Source organism: Girardinichthys multiradiatus, chromosome 23, assembly GCF_021462225.1.
Source record: "Girardinichthys multiradiatus isolate DD_20200921_A chromosome 23, DD_fGirMul_XY1, whole genome shotgun sequence".
NCBI classification, from domain to species: domain Eukaryota; kingdom Metazoa; phylum Chordata; class Actinopteri; order Cyprinodontiformes; family Goodeidae; genus Girardinichthys; species Girardinichthys multiradiatus.
In genome coordinates this window covers 35,129,724-35,156,577 of record NC_061815.1, presented here as the reverse complement: position 1 = coordinate 35,156,577, position 26,854 = coordinate 35,129,724, and the positions used below count along the sequence as shown (strand labels likewise).

The 26,854-nt window shown below is 37.2% G+C and overlaps 1 protein-coding gene across 3 annotated transcripts; it reads right to left on the bottom strand.

Moving 5' to 3' along the window:
* On the bottom strand, positions 1 to 25,423 carry LOC124859988 (cytokine-dependent hematopoietic cell linker). Of its 3 annotated transcripts, none has more exons than XM_047352930.1 (17): positions 25,295 to 25,423; positions 12,847 to 12,887; positions 7,893 to 8,046; positions 6,175 to 6,227; positions 6,033 to 6,081; positions 4,816 to 4,866; positions 4,702 to 4,736; positions 4,598 to 4,608; positions 4,433 to 4,516; positions 4,229 to 4,253; positions 3,842 to 3,866; positions 3,667 to 3,751; positions 3,569 to 3,585; positions 3,404 to 3,495; positions 3,225 to 3,302; positions 998 to 1,153; positions 1 to 909 (listed from the first exon to the last, which is right to left on the bottom strand). In XM_047352930.1, exons 2-17 carry the CDS (start codon positions 12,847 to 12,849, stop codon positions 757 to 759), a joined length of 1,071 nt encoding a protein of 356 aa, XP_047208886.1. In that variant the 5' UTR covers positions 12,850 to 12,887; positions 25,295 to 25,423; the 3' UTR covers positions 1 to 756. The 3 variants fall into 3 exon arrangements, with proteins under 3 accessions (XP_047208886.1, XP_047208885.1, XP_047208887.1); XM_047352929.1 differs by lacking the exon at positions 25,295 to 25,423 and adding an exon at positions 16,562 to 16,696; XM_047352931.1 differs by lacking the exon at positions 25,295 to 25,423 and adding an exon at positions 16,562 to 16,696 and having other exon boundaries at positions 4,229 to 4,250.
* Between the last annotated feature and the right edge of the window lie 1,431 nt (positions 25,424 to 26,854).

Here is a 26,854-nt window from a genome sequence, read left to right as displayed (position 1 = left end):
ATGGGATCAACATTTTATTTATTTCTAGATGTGTATTAATATTTAATTATTTTATAGAAGTTAAATATTAATTTTGCCTCCATAAATCTGAAAAATAAAATATGAACACAGTTCTGTCATTAAGTAGCATATTCTGGTTTGCATTCAGTGGCGGTTCTATCATAAGTGGTGCCCTGGGCGGGACCCTCTTTCTGCCATCCCGCAGGGTTAGGGTTAGCCAAACACACAACAGCTCCCCAATAAGGCCAAATCTGAAAAATAATTTTTCGCCCTGTAACTTACAGAAAATAAAATTACTGATAACATATTAATTCATTCAGACAGATCGGCAGATAGTTTTCCCTCTTAAACATGTGTACTTGTTTTGTGTGTTTTAAAAAATTAAAAGAAACATATTAAAAATCTCAAACAGTTTTAAATAATTTCTTTTAACTGAAGAATAATCCAGTTTAGGTCTGAATAGTCTACATATGCAAGATTTTGAACAAACGATGGACAAATGCATCTACAGTAGATCCTCCCAAAAACACAGAATTACCCTTTAATTCAGCATGAAACATCATCATAATAGCAATAGAGTCTTTAATGGTGCAACTGAAGACAACCTTTGGTTTTATTATTGTTTTTAACCCCCACCCTGAACAAAATGTGTGTGCATTATTCTTCCCAGCATTTTAAAATGATTGTGGATCTCTCTGCAGCATATGGAGAATGGCATCAGATGAAAGATATTTTCTTTGCTGGAAGGTGCAGACGTTACTGTAGGAGCTGTACAACATCCTTTTCCGTTATTGGACATGTCAGCACACAGTTCTCTGGGCATTTGCTGCCTGCCGTGTTTCTCCCGCTGATGAGTGTTATAGGAAAAATGGAGTGGAACTTGATGATTTCTGCTACTGAGTCAAACATCTGAAGAAAAACAGGGTGTAAGTTACGACAAATTTAATGCTTTGATGAGTACGTGTCTAAATGTTCTCTTTTGATTTATTACACTTACATCATTTGAGCGCTGGCCTGTTCCGAGTGCATACTTCCTGGTGGCCTCAAAAAACCGAATTTTTACATTATAGACTTTCTTCTCATAATACACGACCAGTACCAAGGGTTCACTGTTGGTGTTAATGGAGCAGTCTCGAACTAAAAATGCCCCGTCCTGTGGTCACACATAAAAAAATGAGGCGTTTTACAGCACTTGTTTTTTACTTTGCTGTTTGTGGGTTGCTTGTGTGCTTCTTATGTCTTAGGAAGATTTTGTACATGTAGCTGTTAGCTTTTGTTTTCTGTTTTAACTTTGCTGTGGCTTCTTCTATAAAATATGTTTGAAGGCTTTAAAATTTAACAAGACATCAATATAATATTATAATATACCTACAACACCTTGCAAAGTATTCAGGTCCCTTGAACTTTTTCAAGAAACCCGTATTTCATTGAGATTTTTAATGACAGTGCAACAAAACGTAGCACAGAACTGCAAAATAGTAGGTAAGGAATGGGATTTTCTAGGAATTTCACAAATAATAATCTGAAAACTGGTGTGCATTTGTATTCAGCTCTTTTACTTTGATGCCTCTAAATAATCTCCAGTACAAACATTTAACTTCAGAAGTCACCTAATTAGTAAATAAAGTCTACCTGTGTCTGATTTAATCTCAGTATTAATCCAGCGTTTCTTTGAAGGCCTCAGAGGTTTGTTAAAAAACAAACAAACAGAGAGAACAAACAGCATCATGAAGACCAATGAACATAGCAGACAGGTCAGACATAATGTTGTGCAGAGGTTTAAAGTAGAACCAGGTTTTAAAACAATCTCTCAAGATTTGAACATCTCACATTGCACAACTGGACAAGGCCATCACCTTAAACTGACTGTGCAAGGAGAGCAGAGGCAGCAAAGAGGCCTGTGATAACTCTTTAGAAGCTCCAGAGACCCACAGCTCAGGTGGGTGAATCTGTGGACAGAGTAACTACGGCATTAATAGTGCACTCCACAAATCTGGCCTTTATGGACGAGTGGTAAGTGGTTTTTAAAGAAAGCCACAGGAAATCCCATTTACAGTTTGCCAAAATCCACGAAGGGGCACACACGTGGAAGAAAGTACTCTGCTTAGATAAGACTCACATTACATATGTTTTGTCCACATACAAAATGCTTTGTGTGACAGAAATGTTTACACTGCACATCACTCTAGATGGCAGAGCCAGTGACTCACATGTCCTAATTGCCCTAATAGTGACTTTAATGGCTGTTTTAGTGTGATTGTTTTGACTATAGGCCTGTTACTTCCAACAGGCCAAATCATCTTCAAGAAAAAAAGAGAAGAAATCCAGATGCCTTAAGAACTTTGGATGCTGGTGGCAGCATCATGCTGGTATTTGCTGAACACCAGGATGTCTTGGAAAACAGCCCTTTTAGAAGCTGCAAAGACAAATGCAGGGAAGGAACTACAAATAAATGTAAGCTGGTTGAAGGTTTGACGCTCAGTCAGACGCCTCAGTCAGAACACAATACTGAAGCCTGGAAGTGGTCTTTTTAATTGAAGAGTAAAAACATGCTTCCATTCAGGTGTGTGTCCATATCTCTTTATATGGGATTTTGTGGAGGTGGTTGTACAATACAACACTACAAATAACAATGTAAAACAATGTAAAACCTCCAGAGTGGTTTGAAGCAGCCACACCATTAACCACTTTGCTTTTTGCCTTGCTTTAACTTCTTTTCACCAACAGGTGGCGCCTCAGAACCAAATATAAAACTCCAGACCCTGAAAAACAATAGTGCATTATTATTTCAAACTAAATGCTAAACCTGGTGATTGTAGGAAACAATCTAATTTCTGTTGAAGCCTTTATAGCACTGAGAATGTGGTACAGCTTTACCTTTCAGATTTAGATCAAGGCATATTTTTTTATCTGAATGGCCAAGTCAAAGTCCAGACCTAAATCCAATTCAGAATCTGTGGCATGTCTTGTCCACAGAAGCTCTTCATCATCTCTGACCATGCTTGAGTTATTTCCAAAAGATGAGTGGGCAAAATGTTAAGTTTGCAGATGTGCAAAGCAGGTAAAGTCAAACACCAAAGACTTGCAGTTGTAACTGCAGCAAAACGTGGTTCAACTAAGTATTGTCTTAATACATATTCACAGCACACTTCGCAGATTATTATATGTTATTTGTAAACACGTTGTAAAAAATCACAATTCTTCACAAATTTGTACTGAGATACCTTGTTCACCAGGTGTAAGGCATGCTCAGCATCTGTACGATTACAAGGCCCAACATACCAATCTTCCTCGCAGTAGGTCTGCAATATTTAGAGATCAGTTCAAAATTCAGTTATCAGCTGTTATTTTTTTTATTGTTAAACAAATCCTGAACATAAAATGTGTTTACAGACTGGCTTACATAAGGCTTGTCCATTGGAACAAAATCATTTTGGTCGATGTCTTCTTTTGTTTGAGGCCACTCATGGTGATGGCGTTTTGATGGCACCCTTTCTTTAAAGAGATGTTAAGTTTGACTTATTTAACTGATTAAACTACTGATTATTATGCTTTCCAACATACTCACCTAAATGTTGATGTGACCTAAATAAAGACAGAAAACTATTTAGAAGTAACACTCAGCATCACATAATTATACTAATGAACCTCAGGATTAAGTCCTACCTGTTCTCTAAGTCATGAGTCTCTAAATCCAAAGAATGTCTTTGATGGGTGAGCATGGGTGAAACACTCTTAGCCTGTCGTGGACCTAAAAGCACAATTAGCACAATTACAACTGGGATATTATTGACCCAAATGTTATATTCATGACCGTCAAAAATTGCTTTTCTAGCCTTACTTGTGACAGGTGATCTGAGGTCCATCTGGGAACACAACAAAATAGAAAACAATTACAATAAGGCTTGTATTAAAGTCTAGAGCTACCTCTAATTTCTTCATTTGAGTCAAAGAGGCCTCTCTTTATTTATTTTTTGAATTATTCTTTTGGCAAAAGCACTTTAATTTATCTGAGGATCGTTGGAATTATTTTCTTTGATTGTTGGAGAATTGTCACTTTTTTTCTTTAGAGAACAATTCAGTTGTTTTTAATTAATTTTGTAAATTCTTGATTAATTGTTTACAACTTTAACCAAATGTATTTCATTATCAACCCCCCTAGATATAGATGTAGAACTATTTGAAGCAAAAGATATGGTTACGATTTACAAACATATGGCTCACTTACTTTTTCAGTGTTTATCAAGTGTCTACTGAAACCGAGAGAGCACAAAACATGGAGAAAAGTGTTATTCCAGACATTTTATTAACCAGCAGATGGCGACACTGCGACACTACAATTACCAGCAAACGCCGTCACAAAAGCTCTTGATCGTGTGGTGGCAAAGCACAGCAGCGTGGAAGTAGGAGAAGGCAGTGAAACTGTACTTACTCACTCCTGCAGACTTCATCTACAGCCAGTCCAGCTAGTTCTTTGGTCGCATCCAAGGTAAACGGTGGATGTGGTGGAGAACATCTGCAGAGCACAGTCTTAATCTGTAAATCAGCTGAGTTGTAGTTAAGCATAAAGTCTTAAAGTAAATATTCATATAATTACCTGCGAGAGGGCTGTTAAATTAGAAAAAGAAGGAAAGGAATCATGTATTTAGCTAATCAAAAGATTATGCACGCATAAAAAAGGTTTATTGTACAGGTATTTACTTGATCTTCTGGCTCCAAAGGTGGGGGCTTCTTATCTGTAAAGGCAACATAGGAATATTTGAGGGAACGGTGTTACCCAGAGAGACAAAATGTATTTAGCTATTGAACTGTTACCTAATTTAATTTTTTGCCGGCCTGGCTTCAGGTCTCTATTTATAGCAGGCCCTGAAGTTCAAAAACAGAAACAGCAGATTAAAACTATCACCTGTCAAAGCACAGATAAGAGCACTTCTGGATCATATAATATTAATAATTTTAAGCAGAAACTTGCAATAGTAATGCAGGAAATTAAAAGATGTTACATAATCACATATTAATACTTTTTGTTGGTAAGAATTGCCTTTTCAAGAACTAAATTGCACCAAGGACAGAATTAAAATCTTTTATTTATGTATGATGTGCCGTTCATAGTTTCATCCAATGAAAAAGTGCTACAGATGCAATATTTGTTTTGAGGATCTTAATAGAGAAGTACAGAGAAGGCCAAAGGGAGCTGCACAGTGTTTTTGTAGATTGGGAGAAAGCAGATGGATGTTTGCCCTGGAAATGAAGAGACATGAAGGTTAGCTGGAGCAAGACAGAATACATGTGTGTGAATGAGAGGGATCCAAGTGGATCGGTGAGGTTCCAGGGAACAGAGATAAAGAAAGTGGAGGATTTTAGGTCAACAGTCCAGAGCAAAGGTGACTGTGGAAAACAGGTGAGGAAACATGTCCAAGCAGGTTGGAATGGGTGTAGAAAGTGTCAGGTCTGTTGTGTGATAACAGAGTATTAGCAAGAATGAAAGGAAAGGTGTATAAGATGGTGGTGAGATCAGCGATGTATTGTTTAGAGACAATAGCACTGAAGATGAGACAGAGCTGGAGGTAGCTTTGGGAGTGACGAGGATGAATAGGATCAGGAATGAGCACATAAGAGGGACAGTTCATGCTAGAAACGTTGAAGATAAAGCCAGAGAGGCCAGATTGAAATGATTTGGACGTGAAAAAGAGGATAGCGAATACACTGGCAAAAGGATGCTGAAGCTGGAACTGGCAGACAAGAGGTCTAGAGGAAAACCAAAGAGAAGATTTATGAATGGAGTGAAAGAAGACATAAAGCTAGTGGTTGTGGTTGTTTTATCTGGCCACCAATTTTTAAAGAAAACCTGTTAGAGGCTGCAGAATACTTCCTTTTCACAATTCTGCACTATTGTGCTTTTCAATCATGTAGAATCCCAAATAAATACATTGAATTTTGTGGTTGTAATGTGACAAAGCATTTAAAAAAGTATTGCGTGTAAAGTTTTCACTTATACTCCATTTTCCAAAACATGTGACTGTCTAGTTTACCTTTAATATGGGAGGTCTTTCTGGGTGGACATCTAGGAAGCCGTTTACGCTAATTGATTGAACAAAACATAGAGTAAAGGCAGTACAGTGGTGCAGTTGAACATGTGTAACTATTTAAAAAAACAGTGGGAAGAAGACTTACAGTGGTGACTGATGAAAGGTTCTGAGCAGGTGATTGCCTTGGAAGATCCCTGTCTTCGAAACAAATGAAAATGTTATTGTCAGACTTGCAGTGATGGGAGAAGTTTATTTGAGTTTTAAGTCTCATCAAAACTGCATAATCTCTGATTACCAACGGAGACTGCAGCAAGTGTAAACATTTAAGAGACACATTGGGTACATGGTTGCAGAGATGCAGCTGTGAAGCATCTGGCTGTGTGCCACATCCATGCAGAAGAGAAAAACCTGTCTGTTCCCATTTCTCTCTCCTCGACTCCTGAATAATTGTAATCTCCTGCAGTCTGACTCAGCCAACAGATGGCCCTGGAGACCCACTAACAGATCATGCTCGCTCAGCATGAGCTCTCACTCAGAGCCACACTATTTTCAGTCTCACAATGTATTAGGCCAAGCTGTTTTTACTTTTTCTTTTTGCCTGAACTCCATTCAGATTCTTTCTAATTATATACACTATCACATACTTAGCTACAGAACCTTGGCTGTCACTCTAAGCTGCTGCCACACTGTTTCATACCTTGCCATGTATATTGCCTTTTTAAACATCATGTGTAACGTGAGTCTAAACGTGAGGGAATAAATTGTATATTGTGGAAGTCAGGTCTTTGAATAACGTAGATTGATTTTGATGAGCTTCTTGGATCTGCTTGGATCAGTGGTGTGGAATTCACAGTGTTCTGCCACGCCACAACCAGTAATATAACGTTTCAATGTCACTGTGTCTTTTTATTATATATTTATTTTTTCATATTAAATGATTAACTGACTATCTGGGAATGAAATTACAATGCTCCAGTGGTTAGATAATTACTGGCCAAATAAATCAAACAGTAATTGTAATTGATGCTGTCAGTTTCATTTTATAGCTTTACAAGTTTCTGGTAGATTAATTCAGAACATTTGAGTTAAATGGAGTCACTGCTGTGAATGTAATTTATGGCAACACCTAAAACACACTGCTTCCTTGTATGACGTCATCAGGAAATCAATAGAAATTAGCCAAGATTTCAAGAAGACAATTGTGGACCTCCACAAGTCTGATTCATTCTTGGGTCCAATTTCCAGATGCCATAAGATGTCATGTTTATCTGTTCAATCAACTGTATGCAAGTGTGAACAACATGGGAACGTCGAGTCATCAAACTGATCAGGAGGAAGACAGGTTCTGTGACCCAGAGATAAATGTATCAAAAGTAAAAGTAGAAATATCTTGTCAGGCTGCTAGCTGAAGCTAGTAAGAGAATGGCATTATTCACAGTGAAATTAGTTCTGCCCTGATCTGGGATGATTAGCCACTCAGGGACGAAGATGCCATTTCTCCAAAAGCAACATTTAGAGCCAGATTAATGCTTGCAAATGAACTCAAGGAGTTAGACCTTAATTGTTTGAAACAATAAATATAAAACATAGAATTTATAATAAAAAGTTGTCTCTGTTTAAATTGCAGTTTAAAAGCTCTCTGAAAAGGTCAAGAATTCATTTTCAGATTTTATTAAGAATATATGAGACGTATTTGATTTTAATAAGCAGTGCGAGTGATTGCAAATATTTTAGGTTAATTAAAATGCGCTTTCAGTAAAAAACTCAAAATAAAAGGAATTAGATTCACCAAATCAGCTTATCATGAAGTCAAATATAAGTGCATCAATGATGTGCATGCAAACTGTGGATCCCAATTTATACCTGCATACTCTCTGTCCTCACTTATAGGCCTGGCAGGAAGTATGCGCACGTTGTGTATTTCTTCCTGGTCATCCACCACGTCATACTCAGGCTCCATCGTGTTGTTAAAGTCACCACATGTCTGCGCTCTGTTCCAGTCTTCTTTGAAGCGATCCTGAAAACAGAGAATTGCGGCTTTTTACACGGCACTTATTACAAGATATAATAGCCTGCTGTCACAGTACGCTTAGCTTTTTCTTGGTTTTTACGTCAGTGAATGTACAGTAACATATTCTGAGCCTTTCCTTTTGTTAATCTAAATCTGTACTTACTGAGAAGCACAGGAAGTAGCAAAGTGTTGTTACAACCTTCTTGTCACCAAGGGATTTCCTTTTTTAGGCTTTTGATTCACACTGACTAACTTTTACATTCAGCCTTGAAGAAGTAGGTGCATTCTGTTTCACGACATTAATCAACGAGCTAGTCCTTTCCGCGAGGGATGGTATTATGCCCCAAAGTGTCCACTAAAGTACAATTATGGTGTAGCTGGACAAATGGGTTTGACTACAACAGTGGTCGCAGAAAGCATGATCAAAGCAGTTTGTCTCAGTTCAGACCCTGGGCCTCATATGAAGAAACCACGTAGACACATCAGAGAAGATTTGTTTTTAGCACACTTCCACTTAGCATGGACGTTAGGTGTGGAGACATTTTAACACGATGAACTCAGCCTGCAAGTTTATTTGAATATACAGTTAGTCATAAACATATGCCTCATAAATACAAATATCAACTTATTTACGGTTTTTATGGGCCATATTTGTTATCACAGCTAATCCAGCAAATCCTCTTCTGTTGCAATGACAACATTATTGAGATTCATTTGGCAGGTTTAGATTTGAAATGATTTCAACCCATAATTTTGTTTTTGATAGATAATGTAAAATGTATGTTGATTTAGGAAAAAAAAAAGCTATTAAACTTTTGTTTATCTTGTTTTTGCATTTTCTAAGGAAATGTTGACATATTTTTTTACCCTTTCCGACAATCAAATGAAAAATCTATCAAGGCATTACAGTAAACAAACAGTTATTACGTGTTTTTACAGGTATTTTGATGATTTATCTTTGCTGATGAGCTCCAAGTCTTTGAGGTTGGAAGGCCTCCTTCCCATCACACTAATCCTTTCCTTTGTCTGCAGATTCTGCATTGGGTTTAATTCAGGACTTTGGCTGAGCAACTCTAAATTGTTAATATTACTTTGAGAATCAAGAAACATGGTGGTAAAATTGAAAGATTTCCCTAAAGCTAAATCTGTCAGGGGTATGAATAACTTTGGTGCTTAACTGGTAAATATATTAATACATTGTTGTATAAAAAGTCTAAAATAATAAAATTCTGTAACTGCTCACAGAAACAAAATGACTATAGGGAGGATGTGACAATAAAGCAGATGTGATCATCTGCTCCAGGTCAATTTGCCTCTTTACCAGTTTGTACCCCTATTATTGTAAGTACCTACCCAGCACCATTTTGTCCCTTCTTAGCGAACCGTTTTGTACTCATGTACTTAAACCATAGCAATTTGGTTTATTTTCACTTTCAATATCTTTTTCATTGTTAGGTATTGTCATGAATCATTTAGATAAATAGTCACACAAATACCAAATTTTTACGTTTAATAAATTCATTGTCTTAAAAATCCGCATTAAACTCCAATTTATGTTGGATTGTATCCATGTTTGGGCCAAACTGACACAAAATATGACAGATTAACTGAATCTAAACCTGTGTACTCCCTTGCAAAAAGTACCCCTGGCGTAAGCCTAAGCCCTATATTTTTTTATGGCGTGATGTAGCCTATCTATGCAGTTTCCAACATGCTGACCAGGAGTATAACACATGCTCTTTGAAAAGATGTTGGAATAACTAGAGGGATAGAAAAATGAGGCAATTCTAGAGTTTCTCTAACATTGTGAGTTTAGTGTGTCATAATTCGGTGGGGTTGTAGACAAAGAAGCACTGAGATTTGATTGCTGCAGTGTAAATGCCAGAGGTTTCCAAATAATTCTCTTCATAGTGTTTTTATTGTTCAAGAACCAAGAGATTTGTTAATTTTTCTTGAAGAGGCAGAACAAGAACTAAGTTCTTTCTGGTCGGTACATTTCTGACTTTACAAGAAACACAAGTTCAGATTTGTGCGGACGTCTGCACCATTGGAAAAGTGGCAATGGTGTCATTTCCGGTTTTCTACATTAACCTCATAATATCTATCTATCTATCTATCTATCTATCTATCTATCTATCTATCTATCTATCTATCTATCTATCTATCTATCTATCTATCTATCTATCTATCTATCTATCTATCTATCTATCTATCTATCTATCTATCTATCTATCTATCTATCTATCTATCTATCTATCTATCTATCTATCTATCTATCTATCTATCTATCTATCTATCTATCTATCTATCTATCTATCTATCTATCTATCTATCTATCTATCTATCTATCTATCTATCTATCTATCTATCTATCTATCTATCTATCTATCTATCTATCTATCTATCTATCTATATATATATTTTTTTAAAACATGGAAAGACATAAATTAGCTTAGACTCTAAATGTTTTGCAATGATCGCTATTTGTTGATACCAGTCACTGGTCTCTATAAAAATATACACATTTAATGAATGCATGCACAGATAAAATTCCTGGTCAATACTGCAGTGGGGTTTGGACACACCATGGGACAATTCACCCTAGACCAGTGATTCCCAGCCAGGGGAACCCGTACCCCTATTGGTACGTGAGCACATTGCAGGGGGAACATGAAAACATTTAATATTTTATTTCCAAGATGATGAATAAATGTCATCAGTTAAAGATAATTCTTGGATGTGTGATGCTTTATTAGGACCCAGGTGCAAAATACACCAAGCTTTCAGTCAGTCAGTCTATTTTCTACCACTTATTCCATAGTGGGTTGCGGGGGAGCTGGTGCCTATCTCCAGCAGTCTATGGGCAAGAGGCAGGGTACACCCTGGACAGGTTGCCAGTCCTTTGCAGGGCAACACACAAACAACCACACACTCATTCATACACCTAAGGGCAATTTAGAGAGTCCAATTAACCTAACAGGCATGTCTTTGGACTGTGGGAGGAAGCTGGAGTACCTGGTGAGAACCCATACATGCACAGGGAGAACATGCAAACTCCATGCTGAAAGAACCCCTGCTGGGAATTGAACCCAGGACCTTCTTGCTGCAAGGCAACAGTGCTACCAACTGCACCACCATGCAGCCCACTACACCAAGCTTTCATCAAACAAAAACCCCAAAAAAGGCATAATAAAATAACTACAGGTGGAAAAGACTAGAGCCGGGGTGTCACTGCTCTTCACTTGCACAACCCTCCGCTGCCGAGAGAGAGAGAGCGAGACAGCAGCCATTTCAACTCTGCCTTCAGATTTATTCAGCCTTATCAAGGACAAGCAAGCTGAGGTGTCTTATTAAAGCTCAGTTAAATGATGAAAATTCTGAAAAGTAAAACTGACATACTCAGTCTGAATATTATTTTGAAGTGTTCTGTGCCGGATTTTTTAAGTTTAAATGTCTGTTTATAAGGGACTTATTCAAAAGAGCTCCAGTTTTTGTTATAAAAAAGGCAAGTTTATAATTTATTTTGATTTTATATCTATTTAGATTACTTATTCTCTTTTACTGCCACAGTTATCTTTATGTTTAATTTGAGCTGAAAAGAATCAAATGCCTAAGAAATAACTGTTCAAGTTAAGGAGGTAAAACAAAATGATTTTCATTTAATAATCAGTTGTTGTACATTCCATTTTTGCTGACACATTTGACTGAGGAGGTACCAGTGACTTTTGTTTTTTAAATTGGGGCTGCATCGTGGTAAATTTGTTAGTGCTGTTGCCTTGCAGCAAGAACGTCCTGGGTATGAATCCTGGCCTAGGGTCTTTCTGCATGGAGTTTGCATTGTCTCCCTGTACATTAGTGGGTTCTCTCTGAGTACTCCAGCTTCCTCCCATGGTCCAAATAATGCTTGTTAAATTAATTGGTTTCTCTAAATTGGCCTTAGAAGTAAGTTTTTGCATGGTGGTTTGTCTAGTATGTCTCTGCGTTGCCCTGTGATGGACTGGAGGCCTGTCCAGGGTGTACCCTGTATCTTGCACAGTTACAGCTGGAGATAGGCACCAGCCCCCTGTGAACCTGCAAGAATAAGTGGGTATAGATGATGGATGTATGGCTTTTAATTTCCATCCACTGTTGAATGGAAAATTGGATGAAAATTAAATTTTAACTGAATTTCTCCACTGAGGGACACTGTAAATTACAACGTGAAAAGCCACATTTCAAAGCAGTGCTCACTTCTGAAGTGTATGAGCTAAAGCTACAAAATACTTGACAATGACAAGGTGAAATAGAAAATGTTTCACGAATCAAGAACAACGGCAGTGTTATAAAAACAGATAATGCTCATTTAGTCTTTTCAGCCAAATGAACTAAATCATGATGTCCATCACCCCATTAAATGTTCCCTGTGCTTATTCAAGCAACACACAACTACATGTAGTAATACTCAGCACATAATAAATTGCAGCACTCCATCCTCTATAAATTGCACAACTTACTGAGTGTTTGAACAACCGAATATTGTGTTGACAGCTCCAAACTAATGGAAACTGAAGAGAAACAACAGCAACTATAAACCTACCACAAGTATGCAACACATAAATTAAACAACAAACAAGACCAAACGTCTGTTGTAGAAAATCTCTTCAACAGCAGCTGTAATTTGTAGTCAAAGCACTGGAAATAATCCCTGCGGTTTCTGTGTTTTATTTACAGCAGATTTATAATTTTGAAAAGTTTGCGCCAGCCCTAAAAGTTTCCCCGCGGGAACATTCATGTGGAACCAATGTGTATTGGAGCACCATAACTCACCATTATCACAGCGAACTCATGGCTGTTCCTTCTCTCGGTGGCTAACGAGGGAGAGAAACAGAAATGAAAAACATCATTAGTTGGGTGTTCTGCTAAAGAATGTATCCTTCCAACTTAGTTTGTTCTTGGATTTGTCTTCCTCAACACTCAGACATGCAGAGGAATGAGGTCTTTAGAAGCTGTTTGTGGTTCCCTGCTGCTTTCAATGAGGATGTAGTCTTTTAATTTTCACACCTGGTTGGAGTCTGAATGACCTTTTTTTAATTTGACATTTTGAAGTGTTTTTCACGTTCATATGTCTATTACTTTTTTTCTCTTTCTTACTAATTCTAACTTGAATGAAATTGCTTCAAGGTGTTAAGTAATTTGTCTCATTAACTATATTGAACTTTCATCTCTTGATAAATTAGAAGTAAACATATTTTAATGAATTATTACAAATTTGTCTGACATTTGTTTCAATAAATTTAGCACATAAAGAGATCTGGTAAGCTTTGAAGGATGAAGCAATACCACCATGTTAATTTCAGTGAGCTCTACTTTAGGTCTTTTTACGGGCATTACTCCTTCTATACCTAGCTTCCTTTTTCTTGTTTCTTTTTCGAAGTACCCTTTCTAACTTGTGGATCTGTTCACACAGGCTGCTGTTATGTGAATTTTAAAAAGAATAATTTTAAAAAGAAGGTTAAATAGAGATGGGATCCAGGTCCAACAAAGCATTTCTTAAAACATCCTAGTTTGGTTCAGCAGAGTAATCTCAGTGAAGGTGGACATTAATTTTACTTCGACAAAACAACCTAGCAGTAATGTAAATATATTTAAATATATATATTCATATATTATAATCATCAGAACTCAATAGAACAGATAATAAAACATTTCTTATACATGCACATAAATTCTAATGAGCGAAAAACAGTGACTGAAAGGGTAACTAAAATTGTTTTTACTAGCCTTGCCATACAGTCCGATATGTCAAATAATTTAATTTTATCATAGGAAAAAAAATGTTTTGACCGTGAGGAAACAAAGCGTTTATCACGAGGATTAATTCTTCAGTATCAAAACCTTTAAGAATTGTTAGAGAAACAGGCTGATGATTAAGGACAAAAGTTTGAACCTCACAATCATTTAGCTGGTGGCAGGAAATTAAAATAATTTAATTTGGCTTTCAGGTATAAAAATATCCAAATTAGTCATCACTTGAATGATCACAATAGATTATTTTGAACTAGGCACCAGCTGTGCTCAGGTACGCGAAGATTGTACCACAAAAAATGTTACATCATACTTCACTGCTGGTTTTAAGAACTTTTACTGAGATGCCAGAGACAGTGTCAGAGTTTTGTCTCACTGTTTGAGGCATTGAGTAATGCGGCACGCCCCTCCTTCAACTGTTGCTGCACACTCTAGGTCAGCTGGCTGAAAGAAGGGTCCTACACCTTTTGGTCATTTACAAGAAAGATAAATTAGGCTGTTTGGAAAAACACTCCTGGCAGGAATGGATTTTAAATCCATTGCTTTGCCTTTTAATTATTTTATACAATTTCATATACCAGTAATAATGTACATTGTGATATATCTTGATATAGTCGATATATTTTGCTCATTTTCACAAGTCTAGTCTAGTCTAGTCTTACTAATTAATGGTCTTTTTAATTAATGTTTTTTTGTATAATATTTTTAGCTTTGTTTTTTTGTATGAAAATAATGTGTGAATAAAGACTTAATTCAAGTGGCATGTATGCTAGGCAGCCGGCCCATCTATCTATCTATCTATCTATCTATCTATCTATCTATCTATCTATCTATCTATCTATCTATCTATCTATCTATCTATCTATCTATCTATCTATCTATCTATCTATCTATCTATCTATCTATCTATCTATCTATCTATCTATCTATCTATCTATCTATCTATCTATCTATCTATCTATCTATCTATCTATCTATCTATCTATCTATCTATCTATCTATCTATCTATCTATCTATCTATCTATCTATCTATCTATCTATCTATCTATCTATCTATCTATCTATCTATCTATCTATCTATCTATCTATCTATCTATCTATCTATCTATCTATCTATCTATCTATCTATCTATCTATCTATCTATCTATCTATCTATCTATCTATCTATCTATCTATCTATCTATCTATCTATCTATCTATCTATCTATCTATCTATCTATCTATCTATCTATCTATCTATCTATCTATCTATCTATCTATCTATCTATCTATCTATCTATCTATCTATCTATCTATCTATCCATCCATCCATCCATCCATCCATCCATCCATCCATCCATCCATCCATCCATTACTTTAGCAGCAGTATGACTATTTGCTATTACCAAAGTCAATCTTAGTAGGATCGCATCTCATGTGATAAGATAGGATTTAAATCCATGTGGATGGTCTGATATTTTACATTTTTATGTAAAAAAAAAAACAAGGGAAATGCCTGCACATCTCTAAAGGAAAACTCTGGCTCAGTAGTCTCAGTATCGGATTTGGCACGGAGGTACAACACTCAGTGGGGCCGCCTGGCTTCTTCCCAGAGCTTACTGGGACAAGGAGAGTGGGGTGAGAGAACGTGTATGAAAAGAAGGAGAGATTATATAAAAGGAGTTACCATCTGAGGTTGAGCAGTTACTGTGGAAAGTGAACTCTGGCCTCGTGGAAATGGGCAGAGAGGATTTTGCAGGATCGTAATCACCTGACCTCTTAAGGATTTGTGACCTGGCTTTGCTTGGTGCTCCAAGAAAGCATCAATGTAGAGATCCAGTAAAGGTTCAGTCTCAGCAGAAATGATATCAACTGGACTCCAAAAGGATACGCTGTGGGTGGAAGGTATATTGATAATGGTATCTCGGTGTTGCATACCTATTTATGTACTAGAGACCTACAGTTAAGCCAACATTTATTCAAACCCATGGCAGATTTAGGTTTTAAGCAATCCTTTTAAATTCAAAAACTTATTTTTTCTTACTGAACATATTAATAACATCTGGAGTGGCCAAGCCAGAGTCCTGACTTGAATCTGATGGAGAATCTGTGGAAGGAGCTAAAGATTAGGGTGATGGCAAGAAGGCCTTCCAACCTCAAAGACGTGGAGCTCATCACCAATAACAAATGATCAAAATACTAGTGGAAACATGCAAAAAACTGGTCAGCTGTCATTCCACTGATTGTGGAGAAGTGTATAAATAATTGTCAACATGCGTAGTTTTCTTAAAAATGTAAATAAAAACAGATTATATATATATATATATATATATATATATATATTATATATATATATATATATATATATTTTATTCCCGATCAAAAGCTAACTTAATGGTTAAAGGAAAATAATTCAAATTATAAATCTACCAGAGTATGACACGTTGTGGGTTAACCATATGTAATAAGAGATTTGTCTTAATATTCACATTTTGCACATTTTTATTAAAGTTATAAAGATTTTGTTATAAAATGTTATTTGAGTAAAATGACCACGTTTTGGTTTGTAATTTAACAACATTTCTTTTTAAATTAAAATAACTATAATGCGGTGCAATATATGAGATGCTAATCATGTGTGGGAAATCTTTAGTGTTTTTCAATGTTACCCCAGGCAAGCTTCTCTTACCTTACTTTATATTTTCTAAGAAATACAAAATTTGAAGGCTGCGAGAAAATATTCACAGTCTGCCTACCTTTTCTGAAGATTTGAAGCAAGCGCACACCTGCATCAGCGGGTATGCAGCAAACTCTGCGTATTTGGCTACAAAAATGAAAAGTCTTCAGTTTTTCTACCTCTCCCGTACACTGAACAGCAACATTTGAGCGGTTTCAAGTTTTTCTGTAAGTGCTGAGCAGCCCTCTGCAACCTAAAATGACTTCCTGTGTGGTGGTTTACTGCCCTGCAACTTGAGGTCTGTTTTAGACCATGTGGAAGGCTTCATCCTCTACGTTTGTGATCTGATGGTATTGATCTCCATGTAAAAAGCTGACAGTTAAGAGAATGAACAAAATATTAATCAGAAGCCTAATTTGTCATATGTGCATCTTTCTAGACTGCAATCTAATTTATAAAGAGTTGTAACGTTTCCTGTGTTTAGTTCTTGACACCATGCTCTTTTTTTATGTGTGGCATTATTTTTATTGAGAAACCAGTCAAAGAAAAATCGATTATTAATCAGGAGATTACTTCTTAAAATCAAGTTCACAGCTATTTGTCACAGTTTTGAGTATTTTGTTGAGATGACATTTCAACTTCTGCTTTGTCGGGTACAGAAGGAAGCAGGGTGACATTTACTCTTCATACTGCCATCTGCTTTTATTTCTGCATCAAACAACACGCTGAACCTAAATTAAATGTGTGAATACATTTAATCAAAGCTTAACCTTTCAAAGCGATGTTACTCTTTAGTGCCATCATTTCATTTCAGAGAACAAATGCCAAGTTAGGTTGTAAACAGCTCCAAATAGGTTTCCTAATCACACAAGAACACAGTGACAGAGTTATCATAATTAACTATTACACTGTAATACATTAATTGAGAGACATAGAGAGATTTTTAGCCCAAGTCGGGTTGGTTGCAGTGCGTCGTTGACTTTGCAGCAACACTTCTTTCTGAGCTAGCATTTGGCAACAGTGGAAAGGAATCATTCTCTTCTGCTGAAGGAAGAAACCTTCAGCAGAAGCCTTCTGGTGTAACTCACTAGGTATTAAGAGAGTGGAAAGCTAATGTGGAACAAAACACAGATTCCCTGGTCCAGGAGTACTTTCTATAAAAAACAAAGTCCAAAGAGTTCAGGTAGTGACTTCATCTAGACCCTTGTTATAGTCTGTAAAAAACAATTTCTTTACTTGGATCAGAAGTATGTGCTGCTGAATTCCACCCCAGTCCCTCCAAACCAAAGTAGATCAGACAACAGTATAGTAATCAAGGATGTTTGTATATTTTGTAACAAGCAACTTCTATAATAACCTAACAATATGCCACCAGGTAGTATTCCAGTTTACAAATATTTCTGAGTCCACAAACACAGCTTATAAGAGAAACTAGATTGTTTTGATGCACTTTGATGCAGCGAGGTTGTTAACCTAGTGGAGCACAAACCTGCATTATTAATGCAAAGGTTGATCCTTGGCAATTCAGGAGAAGTTAGTTGCTGAGCTTGGACATTTTGAATTACAACTGCTACTTTTATGGCCCTTTGACACATGTAGTTCATTGCCTCTTGATGGCTTTTGGATTAGTGTATGTATGTGCAATGCATATGGATTTACATATATTTGTATGTATTATTTCTTGTTGCTTATTCCTTTACTTTCTCTCCTTTGTCATATTTGTCTTATTATAATTATCGCAGCCTGTCCAATTTGTTGCATGACCTAGACATGGTCTATCGTCCCCTTCATTTCCTAGAGTGAGTTATGCAATTTGGGCAATGTTCCTTTCTGCCCCCGACACTGCAAGAAAACCAGACCCACCACACTGTAAACATGGAAGGCTGTTACACTTTTAGTAACAACAAGCAACACACCCAAATACATTTTTTAAGGGTTTTTGGGTTTAGTTAACAATTTCGTTTCAGACAACTTCTTTACAACAGCAATTCTATCTGCTTAAATAGATGAAATGTATGCAAAATCATCTTCCTGTCTGCAGTGGGTGTAAGGCAGGGGGCCTCTTTCCAAAAAGCTATGCAGCACTAGCACACAAGGTCAGCTTCTCTCCTGTGGTTTCTTCTGCAATGGTATAGCCTGACTTCCTGTGAAAGATTATTATCTCGCCTCTCATATTCTCACTGATGCTTATCTTTTGAGCCACTAACGCCAACTCCCCAAACATCTCCACATCTCGGCCCCCAGTGACAGCTCCGTCGGCTAGTCAATCTGGCAGGTCATCCTGTGTCCTCAACCCCCCCCCCCCCCCCCCCCCCCTTGTTTCAACAGCCAAAAAATGAGCCTGCTGTGTCCTGGACCTGTCAGGAAGAAATAGGATCCTTGGTCCCGCTCTGGGGTGTTAGCATCACAGAAGTTTAAAGTGGGTGAAATGCACATCCAGTTGATTTTTTTGTTCATCAGTTTCCGACGGAGGTTAAAGAAAAGATTTTTAATTCCCAGCTCTGCAGGAATCACACTTTTAATTGCAATAGTAAACCACGGAGGTAGTATGTATCAGTACATTACAAACAGATGTAACCAGAAAGTGACAGTAACAGTGCACTAATATTTCCTTTAGGACGTATAACTGCACCTTTGCAAGTTGTTAAGGACATTTATTTATGGTTTGATTTTTAAGTAAATATTTATCAGTTTGTCTTTGCCACAAAAGAACATAAACTGATGGATCATGTTGCTTATGTGAGAATGCCTCAAACTGCACTTTAAAGCATCCCATTTGTCTTGTCAGGTCAAAGCATCTACAGTCGTCTAAGCAGTTCTGTGAAGCAAACAGTTTGAAATATTCTTGTCACTATGCTTACGTGTAGATGTCTAGCTGTGGCTTTGAAGACTGAAAGAGTTCACCACCCACCCTTTAACTTCCAGCTGCCTGTCACAATTACAGAAGAAAATCAAGATTGGATTTTAGGAAAATGAAAGTCAACAGGATAAAATCAAAAAACGTTTATTTGATTACTTCTCTGTGGGGCTAAAAAGGGAACTCCATCATATATAAATCAAACCAGTTTAACCAGACATTTGGGTAAGCTCAAAAATCCCTTTTCTACTAAATAATAAAAAAAAAAAACCCACTGACATTAAGTCAAACTGTCAGATAGATAAGCAAGCAGGGGGGAGGAATGAATGACATCCTCCCTGATGAGCAAGTGATTCAAGCGGTGTGAATAATTAAAGCCCGGAGCTGTGATAGGAATCTGTAGACGCTTGCCTCAGATAATACTTGAAGGATATCAAGGGCCTTTGGTGCGAGGAGGTGGCGGCTGAGACAACATTAGTCACCCTCTTCGTGCCCCGGGCAGCCGTCAGGACACTGTGCTGAAGGTCAGGATATGATGGATGGGCAGAGATGGGTGCTGCCTCACCCGCTGAAGTTGGCTAGAAAATGAATGTCCTGTACATGAAATATTATCCTCATGGAGGAAGATACCTGATCGGATACTGCAGTAATGTGTCACACCTGTATGAACTTTGTGAAAAGATGTGGTCTTTCAACGTGATAGAAAGTCATTGAGATAGAAAGACATAAAAAGATATCTGTTTAGCCAAATAATTCATTTGTCATTCATTTTACTGTTTTCTGTTATCAAAGAATGTGTTTTAATAGATTTGCCTTAGAGGTGTTCACAAGTCTTTTTTTCAAAGTCCAACTCTAGTCTCAAGCTATTAAGAGGCAAGACCAAGTCAAGTCTTTAGTCTTTTTGGGTAAATTCAAGTCAAGCTTTAAATCTCTGAGGGACAAGTTCAAGTTGAATCTCAAATCGTTTATCCGAAATCTCAGTCCATTCTCAAAACTTTTACCCCAGGTCCAAGTCAAGTCTTTCATCTCAAGTCCTAGTGAACTATTTAAGGGGCAGTTCAATATCACATCTCAAATGTTTTGTCCCAAGTCCAAGTTCAGTCTCAAGTCTCAAGCATTTCACCTCAAGTTTGAGTCAAGTCTCAACTCTTTAGTTATGAGTCCAAATCTCATCAATTGTACTGCTAGTCAAGTCTTTCAAAGCCAAGTCATAGTCAGGTCTCAGGATTTTGAGGAGCAGTTTCATGATCTCAAGTATTTTGTCCCAAGTGAAGTCTAGTTTTTCACTCCAAGTCCATGTCCCAAGTATTTTGTCCCAAGTCCAAGTTCAACTATCTTGTTCCAAGTCCAAGTCTAGCCTAAAGGTTTTAATCTCATTTTAAGTCAAGTCTCAAGTGGTTAAGGGGCAAACCTAAATTGCCTCTCAAGTCTCAAATGACTAAAATTAACATCTCACCAGATGCATGCTTTCTCATCTGCGTAAAACATGAATTGCTTTATTTAATACCTCCCAATCATTATATTGAAGTCTAATGTAACGCATGAATATTTGAGATCTTTATTTTTTATCTGTCATAACATGATCTAAATTATCTTTTAAATTAATGAAGTCAAACATTTACCCCACCAAGTATACATTTTTAGGACCTGCCCTGGGGTGGCCAAGGACATGGAGGTGCAGCAACAAACACAACATTAATATTTTAAAATGATGTTTTCAACATAAACATCATGATATTCAACATAAATAAACCAAAACACAGAGGCTTACTTTCCTCGCTAGCACAAACAGGAGAAGATGTGTCTGGAAATTAAAGTTAGCCCTTGCCTGCAAACTCCTTATTCTCTGCAGATTCAGATGTCTGGTGCTCTGCAGGTCACATGTGGCTGATTGAGATGAAAGAAGGATGAATTATTGACGGTCCACAGCAGCATCATTTGTTTTCCGTCCAAGGTTGACCAAATACTGCTGATCTTTTGGCTCCACCAATTACGGACAGATATTTGCTAACTAAATTAGCTGACACCTTATGACTGCGGTCGTAACAGCATTTAAGTAAAAGAAATGTAATTTCTAAAGGAATTAAACAGAAAGTGTTTTTATTTTGAAGAAATGTTTCTATCATTGCATTGTTAAAATGAACACCGGTTAATCCAGGTGCTCAAATTATCCACACCTATACAACAGTATATAGTACATTATATATGATTTAGAGGTCAATCTTCTCTTTACCTCCAGTCTGAGGTTTTAAAACATTATTTTGGGAAAACAATAAAATCTAAATTTAAAAAGCACTCTTCTCAAGTTAACCAGTACATATGTTCCAAGGTATGTTATTACAAAATAAAGAGCAAGGCATGACGCAATAAGTGCAGGAGTTTGCTGATTGCATTTTTGAATAAACTGGAAGCATATCTATTTTTATGAACCATACATGTGTTTATAATGACAGCAGCTTAACTGTGGAGGAGATGTAGAGATTCAGTTTGGTTAATTTGGTCTAAAATGACCCACTGTTATTTCATATAGTGTTCTATTTGAGACACATCCATCTGGTTATTATTATTCTAAAACTTACATGAACACATTGTTATAAACCATTAGTGCTCATGGTCAAATATACCTGGTCGAACTCACCCTCAACAGGACAATAGGTGCCTCCTGTCAGAGCTGCTGTCTGTGGCTGACTTACAGTAAAGGTTGCTTGAATGGGAGCATGAAACAAAAACTGAAACTTTGAAGCTGGTGTTGAGTCCTTTTACTGACATGTGCTATCTGGAAACATTATATAAAACTTGTTTTTATTACCATGACTGCCAGACATTTGTATACAGTATGGCAACTTAGAGGGTCGAAAATTAACCATTTATTCAAATAATGTACATCCAGCCATTAATCTATTGTCAGAGAGAAGCCAGAGAGAACCCTTGCATAGGGAGAACTTGCAGACTCCTTGCAGAAAGAGCCTAAGGCTGGGATTTAAAACCAGAACTTTCTTGCTGCAAGGCAAAAGTGCTACTAATTTCACGGTGCAGCAGCCCCATGATCTACATTTACCTGCTCAGCTTCAGCAATGACTGCATGAGAAATTACTCATAAGACCCGAGTCCTTAGAGCACAAGTCAAAGTCAAATTTGAAGTCTCTGTGTTTTAAGGTGTGACTAGAGTCTAGGCTCTGCCTTGAGTTCTCACCTATGATTGTGTGGTGTATTTTAAAGGGTCACGCTGACTGTTTTGTGCTACTTCTGCATTGTCGCTGTTTTTTGTGTCACTCATCCGCTGGTTTGTCTAAACCAAACATCTCTAATGTCAGCCCTAAAAACACTAAGCATTTCCTTTTTTTTTTATGTTTGAAAATTAAACTTCTGCACTAAATAGGAAATGTACCTACTGAGTGAGTGTACACATCGATGAATTAAAACAAATGTGTAGTTTGTTAGGTTGAAAATTATGTTCTAACTATAGACTGTGGATAGACTCCTCAGCATGCAAAAACAAGCATCTGTATGAACCAAACCGCAAAGCTCGCCATCTCTGAGCACTGGTGTGGTTGCACTCTATGCTTGTCTCTCTCTCAGCCTTCCCCCATAATGTACTCCATTCTTTTCAATGTTAACAGAGTTTTGGCAGAGTCTCTGATAAACCCTGTGTACAAGTCAGCTTGCGGCAAGAAAGATTCCTTGATTATTCTTTATTTTTCCCAGTCATCCATCCTACTGGGGCGCAGAGTCTGAAAAATTTGTGTAACAGTAGGAGGGAGACATGGGGGTGAAGAAATTTGTTAAAAGAACATTTCAAAGAACAAGTGTATGTTTTTTCTTATTATCTTGTTAATAATAACTGTTGTTTTTAGGTACTTTTAGCAGCGTTTGTGATCACCTTCCGATTAGCTTGCAAAAAAAGCAAAAACAAATGTGTATTAAACTATTGAGTGACTGTTTTACAAAATTTTCTTTTTTATGTGCGTTTTTAACAGCTGGAGAATATGAAATTTATTCTGCAGAACTATGTGTTGAAATTTGATTTTATGTTTTTGAAAGGGGATTTCAACGACATTCCTCATTTTGAAACTGTAACAGGAATTCTGGAATTCAAATAAATTAAAAGTAAAATTTATCTGTAACCATATGCAAGTAAACAAACATACAAACTGATTTACTCTCCGGAACATATTATACCACACTTCAGAAACCATTTTTTTTTCTTCTAAGAACCGTATCAACTCACATTTCCAAATATAATGGTGCACCTGGTAGACAACTGTGCAGGCCTCATCTAGCTGTGGTTTCAGATGCTGATATGAGTCAAGTGTTCCTTCTTAAGATGCTGGGTTGTTATTAAAAGCAACAAAATAATTTTATCATTGCTTGATGCTCACTATGCTGCAGCTTTCTTTCTATTGTTTCACTGTCATACAGATATAGTTCAGATTTATGCTTGTGATGTTGTCAGATTGCACTAATTAAATTTTCTCCACTAATACAGAGAAAATTACAAACTAATTTTATCTTGGAAAGGACAGGAAGGAGATTGAATAGATGTATTTAAGCTGCTGGCTTAACTCCCATTTGAAACACTTTCTTGTGCTCCTCAAACTAATGAACGTTTATAATTATGCAACAAACTGCATGCATATGGTTGATGGCTTATTAAGGCTTTCTAATGTAAAAATAAAATGCACTACTTGGTGAAATGTGTCTTTAAAAATGCCACAGGGTGAATTCAATTAAAACATGTAATTTTGACAGACAGCTGATAAAACAAGTTAACATTCTGACTTACATTTTCTTCATATCTTCTCAGAGGTGATGTATAATAAGACGCTGACCTTTACAAATGTTTTCGTGGAAAAAAAATACTAATTCAACACCTAAAAAATATGCACCTACTAGACCCCCCTTGTTCTAAAGTTTCTTTCAGGCAAGAACGGTCATGTTTGCCTTTCTGGGTCTCCCTACGTACACCTTCATTCTACAGATCCGTGGTTGAGATCAGAATTAGATTCAGAGCGGCTTTTTGAAATGCTGCCATCACAACATCAAAAGCAGAACCTGTTGACTCATCTTCCACCAGAATAACCCATCAACATTAAGTATTAAAATCCAACATTAAACAGCGGAGGTTTCTTATTTCATTAAATAACCACAGGTCTCCCCTACCATGGTGGTTTTACAGCCAGGCGCACCTCAAGACGTGACCAAAACAGCTCACATGTTGGCATTGTTAGGGACTTGTTTGGATCGTCCAGTTAGCATGACCCAAACACTGAAACAAATAAAGGAAGGGCCTCATGACTCATGTAACTGAAGAAGCCGTTTGGATGAGATGTGAAACACCTTTAAGAAAGAAGAAAATAAGTTGTGTTTCTTCAATTTAGGCACTTAGGATGTCGTGTCCTGGATGACTGAGAATTTGCATCAACCTAAGGCAATTCTGTTCACACAACTACCAGTCATTTCATATTTTCTTTTTCAGACCATTGTCTGTAAACCTGGAGCCGGTTGTTTGCATGTGAGAATCCCAGTAGATCAGCACTTTATGAAATACCCAGACCAGTTGTCTGGTGAAAAACACCATCTCATGTTCAAAGCCTTTTAAATCCCCTTTTTTCCCCATTCTGATGTTTCAGCCTTAACAAGTCATCTTCACCATGTCCAGATGCCTAAAAACCTTAGGTTTCTGCCATGTTATTGACTGAGGTGTTCTTTATGTAACAAGCAACTGAACAGATGTACCTAATGAGGTGGCCGCTGAGTATATTAATTTTAATTGTTTCTCACTAATCTGCTATAGATTGCTGCCAAACCCTGTCAGATTTTGTTCCTGTTTAATATAAAATGAATTTATAGTAAAATGATTTGATTTTATGAGTCTCTTAAATGATAATTTGGTCATACGAATCGGACAGGGAGGGAAACAAGCTGACATAAACCATCAAGGTTAAACACACTTACTGTGTGTGGCAGTGCCCAGGGGTTGGATGCAGTACCCATGTAGGGAGGACTTGGTCCTCGACGCAGCTGTCACAGGTTCGAGTCTCAACCTGTTGATGTTTTCTGCATGTCTTCTCCATCTCTCCACCCCTTTTCCTATTAGCTCACAAAAATTAGAAAAATAAAGGTCACTAGCACAAAAAAAACCAAAAAACAATTACTGTGTTTAATGGTTGTCTAAATAAGAATATAAACACATAGGAGATTATGCTTCATTTAATTACAAATTATAGATGTCCGCAGTGGCACTGCTGTCCTTGAATGGGCGTGTTTATTGACAAGTCTATAAAAATGTCAGGTCAAATTAAGTTGGTTCCAGGCCAGTCTCTGTAATCTATGAGATCAAATCAATTTCAGCTATATATATAACCAGAAGCTCACCTGAATGCAAGACCAAATTCAAAAATTTTACCCAAAGTAAAGCTGTCTTATTGTCTTTACTCTGTGCTCTGTGGACTTTCAAGCAAACCTTTCAAACACAGACATGCACACTGAGAGAGAGCTTGGCATTCCAAATGAGTACCAGTGAAACCAGGAATAATGGATGAGTAACAGCTCGGTGAAGTCTAATTAATGCAACCTCTCGACCGCTGAATCCCGCTCCTTACTTTCCCTGCCACCTCCGCTCCGGTCACATGTGTAATAGCCTGTTGGGAGGGATGACATCCGTCTCCTTAAACAGGCAGACGGTTCAGGACTTCAGCCTGGCTGTGGCCTCTGGTAAATGTGACTTTACATCATCCTGTACACAATCCATCCACATTAGCTTCAGGTTGGAGGAGCTCATTTCATCCTCATTGCCTACAGTGTCTGAGTCCGACAGCCACTCCATTTATATAAAGCACAGGTCCTAGGTGCTCTGTGGCGCTCATGAGGAACAAGTGGTTTAAAAAAATGACCGGACAGAGATGGTGGCTGTTATCTGAGTGCAGGATGAATGTCATAAACTGATTTAGATAAGGGTGAGACAGTTGAAAGGAGACTGTATATAGACACATATCCTCTTTTCACTGTGTCATATTAATTAAAACAAATTATTTCCTGTTTTAGGTCATTTAGGATTATCAAAGTTATTTCTGCTTGCTAAATGACAGAATAAAGAGAGATTGGATTACTTTCTTCAAAGTCATGGGATAATGAAAAGAAATCAGCCAAGATATCAAGAATAACATTGCGGGCCTCCACAAGTCCGGTTTGTCCTTTGGTAAAATTTCCAAATGCCTGCTGGTGCCACTTTTTTCTATTCAAGCATTCTTATGGGAGTATGAACAGCATGGGGTTCTCCAGCCTCATACTGTCCAGAAAAAGAAACAGGTTCTGTGTGTCCCAGGGATGAGCATATTTTGGTGTAAAATGTGCAAATCAATGGCAGAACAAAAGCAAAAGCAATGACTAAGCTGGCTGAAGTTGGTAAGAGCATGTCAACAATGAAATGAGTCATGCACTGACATGGGCCGAGAAGCCACTCAGCGAGGAAGAAGTCATTACTGTAAAACTAACATGCAAAGCTTTATTACAGTT

Coding starts and splice junctions, on each gene's coding strand:
- LOC124859988 (XM_047352930.1), bottom strand. Junction 6,082..6,174: donor ACCTTTCATCAGTCACCACT/GTAAGTCTTCTT, acceptor TCAATCAATTAG/CGTAAACGGCTTCCTAGATG. Junction 1,154..3,224: donor CCTTACACCTGGTGAACAAG/GTATCTCAGTAC, acceptor GTGTGACCACAG/GACGGGGCATTTTTAGTTCG.